General features: G+C 37.1%; 1 protein-coding gene across 1 annotated transcript; it reads right to left on the reverse strand.

The window, feature by feature from the left end:
- Positions 1–1,331: 1,331 nt before the first annotated feature.
- Positions 1,332–4,760, reverse strand: LOC147857454 (uncharacterized). The gene is made up of 2 exons (XM_087328351.1): positions 2,290–4,760; positions 1,332–1,748 (listed from the first exon to the last, which is right to left on the reverse strand). Exons 1-2 carry the CDS (start codon positions 4,701–4,703, stop codon positions 1,745–1,747), a joined length of 2,418 nt encoding a protein of 805 aa, XP_087184477.1. The 5' UTR covers positions 4,704–4,760; the 3' UTR covers positions 1,332–1,744.
- Positions 4,761–5,148: the final 388 nt, after the last annotated feature.

The following is a 5,148-nucleotide window of genomic DNA, read 5'->3' on the forward strand; positions in this document are numbered from 1 at the left end:
TTCTCTCAATACCATTAGTTTGTGTTGGTAATTTGCATAAATCAAACCATAAGTTATGTGCTTGCCCAACCACAAAGTAAAGACATTTAACAAAGAAAATTGTCGATAGAATATACCTTGGATAAAGGAACATGCCAATTCAACCTTTTTCTAGACTTTGAATATTCTTTATGCTTGATTAAATATTTCAAACACTTCTTATGAACACTTGTTGTGCTTCTCACATATGATTAATTAATGTAGAGGACGAAGTTGCACCCAAGTAATTATTGTTATGTTCAATCAAACAATAAAAGCACATGAAACTATTGGTAAAGTTATACCTTTGAGCCAAAGCAAGTGAAGAACATAGAAACTCAACATGAGAATCTAAGCATTCCACCATAGCATGTTTATGATTCCAATCTTTAGGCGAGAGTATGCAACCAAACAAATATGATACAATAGATGGTGAAATGTGATGAAGTGGAATAGCAAGATTCAAAATAAACATATTCACTATTCCCATTACAAATGTGAGGTGTGTATAGCCTTTTGAAAATATTACACTTGTATATTTATTCGATATGTTGGAAAAGTACAAGACTTTTCGGGTGCAAAGTTTGAATTGAGAAGTCTATAATATCTTATAGAATAATACTCAATTAAATAAATGACAACTTAACCTTAAAGTCTTAAATCAACAAACGATGCTTCAACCCACCTTGCCACACTCTCCATAAATATAGTATCCTAAATTATAATGCAACATAACACTCACCTCGTTAGATCTTAAACTTGCACCTGATACCCAAATATCTCAAATCTTAACACCTACTTCGCTATATAATATCCATTAAATCCAAGGTCTTAGATACCAATATATGTACGTGTTCAATTGCGTTTGAAAAAATCATATTCAAACCACTTCCTCAACCATATCATGATGGGACACTTATCATTGTATCTTCAACAAAACATCATCACAAACACACATAATATAAGATGGATCGTTTATTTCAAGTCTTTGGTTTCTTATGTTTCTAGATAGTGAGGCAATCTATGGCTTTATATCTAACCCAAATACTGCCCAATTGTTTCAGAGTTGTACATAGGTAGCTCATGACACATTATGTCTATATTCATCCGCTACCTTTCTAAATAATAAAATAGTGGTGGAAAGATAATTTTAAAGTGGTAATCAAATTTTTCAATAGAAGTGGTTGCAAAAGAAGTATTGCATTATTTAAGGTCTCCATTTATTTACTCCACAAGAATAAAGTCGACTATCATCTATTTGTAATTGCTCATTCATGTATAATTATGTGTGTGTAATTTCAACCCTTTGCAAGTCTTGCAAATTGGTTAAGAAGTTCATATTCATAAATGATGCAGTTGCACTACAATGCATTGTCATGTAAGAAAGTCGAATATCTTTTCTCAAACTCGATAATAACTTTGGTAGTATTGTTTTCATATTCTTATTTGAGAAATTCGTCTTGAGATGTAGACCTCTTTAGAAATCTAAACTCAATTATTACAATCTTTGTATTCGTTAGATCATTTCATCTAGACAATGATATGATCTCTACCTCTGATGAGACCTTCGATCTCAAAAGGGTTCTTTAAAGGAGAAAAATATTATGTACTTATCTATTAAGCAAATCATATGACGATATTTGTTCAAGCTTGTGAAGAGAAAGCACTTGGCTGACAATTTGGTTTGAAATGCATTTTTTTGCTTCCATGCACGTGTAGCTTTATTTCACCTGAATCGAGCCAATCCCAACAAGAGCATTGTGTTAGAATTTTGGAATGAAAAATAGGGTTTATCTCTTACTATTAGACACACACACACACACAATATAATACCAATGGTGTGCACTTACATTATCGCTAAAGTAATTCAACTAAAAGTTGTGATCAAAATATTTGCTCGATTCTAATACATGGGTTGGTAGTTCTACTTGAAAAACTAACTATGCTCCTAGCGACACTCCTCTATCTCATCCATTGTATACTAATTGTATTCATCTACCCTTTGTGTACTAACCATGTGTGTCTCTTTATTTGAACTCTCTTCATGTATTTATTGATACAATTCCTTTCTCAAAGTTGTCATATATCACCCAATAAACCCAAATCCTAGTGTACACACTAACTATAATCTAAGTTCAACCAATAAACAAAGTTTGAATCCTAGGACAAATTGATTCTAATATAATTGCATCCATAGAAAACAAATATCCAATCCAAATGTAATATAACAAACAATATAGAAGTTTTTGTTGTATTTGATTGTTTGCTTACCGAAGGTCGATGTTATAAGGGCTAGATTGGTTTCTAGTTGAGCTTAAAGGGATCCTATCAAGGTGTAGCCTGAAGGAAGCTGAAGTTGAATGAACTGACATGATACCCGGATCATTATTCTCCTCGAGTGCTTCTTTTTCTTCCTTCTCTTTCTGTTGATTGTAGAGGTAAGTCGCCAAAGAAGGTGACCACATGTCACCATTATTATAAACTTCATTGCATCTACCTTTCTTAAAGCTCACTTTCCGTACAACAATGTTCTTAAGTTTCACCAATTGGGTTGAGCTTAACATGTAATGGACCTTACAACCATCCTTTTTCATTTCATGGTTTGGCCCTAAGTCAAGGATCCATGGAGAGTTCATTGTACTGTGAACCTCGATGTCACTAAAACTAGTAGCACTAGTTCTCTTAGTTGTCATTTTAGGTGGTGTTGGTGTTGGTGTTGGTGATGGGGCCATGTGGGTAATTTTGGGAGAAGTTAGTTTGATCATTTTACCAAATTTGTTCCTTATTCTAACCATGGACAATATGCTCAACAATACCTTCTTCCTTGGAGACATCTCATCATTATCGTCATCATCATCATGTGTAACATTGTATGATTTACAAGGAGAGGATGTTATGATAAATGAAGGCTTGGTTTGACAAGAAAAGTCACTAGAGATTGACATGTTTGTTGCATGTCCATGTCCATGACTATCATCATGACCTTGACTATCACCATGACCATGACCATGACTATCACTATTTCCATGGATATAACCATGAGATCCACCATGATCATCACCGTGTCCATGAACTTGAGAACCACCATGACTAGAACCATGTCCATCACAATGATCAGGATCACTACTATTGTCCCTATGTTCAAGGACATGGCCATCATCATCACTATCCTCTTGCTCTGTTCCCCTTCTGCCATGGGGGACACCACTAAGGGAAACATGGTCCATACCATCCATGGAAGGTGGTTGCATTCTTTTGGGAGAAGAAGGCTGGCTCTCATCAAACTTGATGCTACATTTCCATACATCAGGTGAGCAAGAAGGCTCACTATATTGTGTAGAAACAGGGGAAAATATAGCTTCTTCTTTCCCATGGAGATTGATGCTATTTAGCCATGCATCTACCCTCTCTACATTTAGCTTCTCCTCTGCCAATGCAATTGGGCTGATCTTTGGCTTCATGACCTTCAAACCCACTAAAGTAGGCCCTGTTTTCTCAAAGAAAAACCTTTTGTTTGAAGTAGAATTCATGTCATGAAGAGTCTGTTTTTGAGCAGTATGAACTTTCTTCTCTTGACTGTGGCTATGGTGGTGGTGGTGGTGGAGGAGGAAGTGGCTACTCCTAGCACTGTTGAATAAAGTTTTACATAGTTTTATGAGTTTGTGATGTGTTTGAATACATGTGAGCTCACCGTGATGGATAAACGCGTGGCGTCGCCCCGTGGGTGCATGTGTTTGCCTCTCGAGGATGTCATTATCGACACTACTAACGTCATCATCGGCATCGGCACTGGGAGCAACATCCTTGTTGATGATATTGTCCGCAATATCGGATTTCTTGGTCTTCGTTGTCATGGTCGCCCGCCCATTGAGACTTCTGCTCTGTTGGAAGAATTTCTTGGGGACACCCCAAGTGTTGCTAGTTGTGGTCGCAATTGTATTGGTAGTCAAGGGGGCCTTGGGATAAGTAGAGCGCGATGACATTGACTTGCATAGCCTCAGAAGTTTGTGTTTCTTGGGTAGTTTCCAAGAGAGACAACTACGTTGCATCATCACTAGGGATGATGAGGAAGAGGAAAAGTTGCCCCCTAGTCGTCGTTGATCTTGTCGACAAGGTTCTCGTTTTGATGGAGCTAGTAACTTTGGTGGCAATTTTAATGAATGAGATGGTGTAGAAACTTCATTGTATAACTGGAGTTGCTTCCATGTGGAAATAGCCGATTTACCGGGTGACTCTTCCCAAACGAAAGGCACACACGAATTGCCCTCCATGTTGTTTTCACCAACGTCCATAGGGGACTTGCTATTAGGAATCATAGTTATATTAGGGGAAGTTGAGTGTGAGCGTGAAATTGAGGGAGAATGTGTTAGGGAATGTGTTGGGGATACATATTGAGGTCTATTATCTGAGCTCCATGATGAAATAGAACTTGTTACACTTGTTGAACTAAAGAAATGAGGTGGAGAGAGTAGTATGGTATCAGAGCTCATCTCTAGGTTTGAAGCTCGAAGAGAGTTCTCGTCACCGGACAAGCTCTCTAACTCCAAACCTCCAAGAGAATTATCATTGTCATAAGGAGATACCTTATGCTTGAAGCTCTTAGGGGGTTCTTCCCAAGGAGTTGGTACCTTATGCTTGAAACGCATAGAGATTTCTCCCCAAGGGATTGATCTCCCTCCTTCCATAATTGATAAAGCTTAAGGGATTGTTCTCTCTCTCCCCTACTTGATTTATATATAAGTGGTTTTTCTTTCCACATATCTATGCAATCTTCTAGTATTTTAGAACATTATTCTATAAAAAATTTGTTATTGGAAAGATGGCATCCTCATGTCTCAAGATTCCGTTTTAATCATTAACTTTTGCATGCTTTTATCCCCACTCGCTAGCGCTTCATGTAGTATGAAAACGAAACGAAGGAGAAGAAGCCCAAGATTGTGAATTGGACTCTTAAAACGTATGGTGTACTAGCTATCATGGACAAAGTTTCATGTTGAGATGGTCTTCAATATGGCTCGATATCTTAATTAGAGTTTATCAATAACTTTTAATCCGTTAATTTTTAATGCTAGTTTTTCCAACTTTTACTCATGTTAAAGAATTCATAACCCTTTCTCCTCGGGTGCATGT

The sequence above is a fragment of the Azolla caroliniana genome, unplaced genomic scaffold (assembly GCF_043228905.1).
Source record: "Azolla caroliniana isolate FFs.n. ecotype wild unplaced genomic scaffold, voAzoCaro1.0.p SCAF_12, whole genome shotgun sequence".
Classification (NCBI taxonomy): Eukaryota; Viridiplantae; Streptophyta; class Polypodiopsida; order Salviniales; family Salviniaceae; genus Azolla; species Azolla caroliniana.

Bases quoted from the DNA above. Each gene is read 5' to 3' on its own strand.
- LOC147857454 (XM_087328351.1), bottom strand. From the start codon at position 4,703: ATGGAAGGAGGGAGATCAATCCCTTGGGGAGAAATCTCTATGCGTTTC.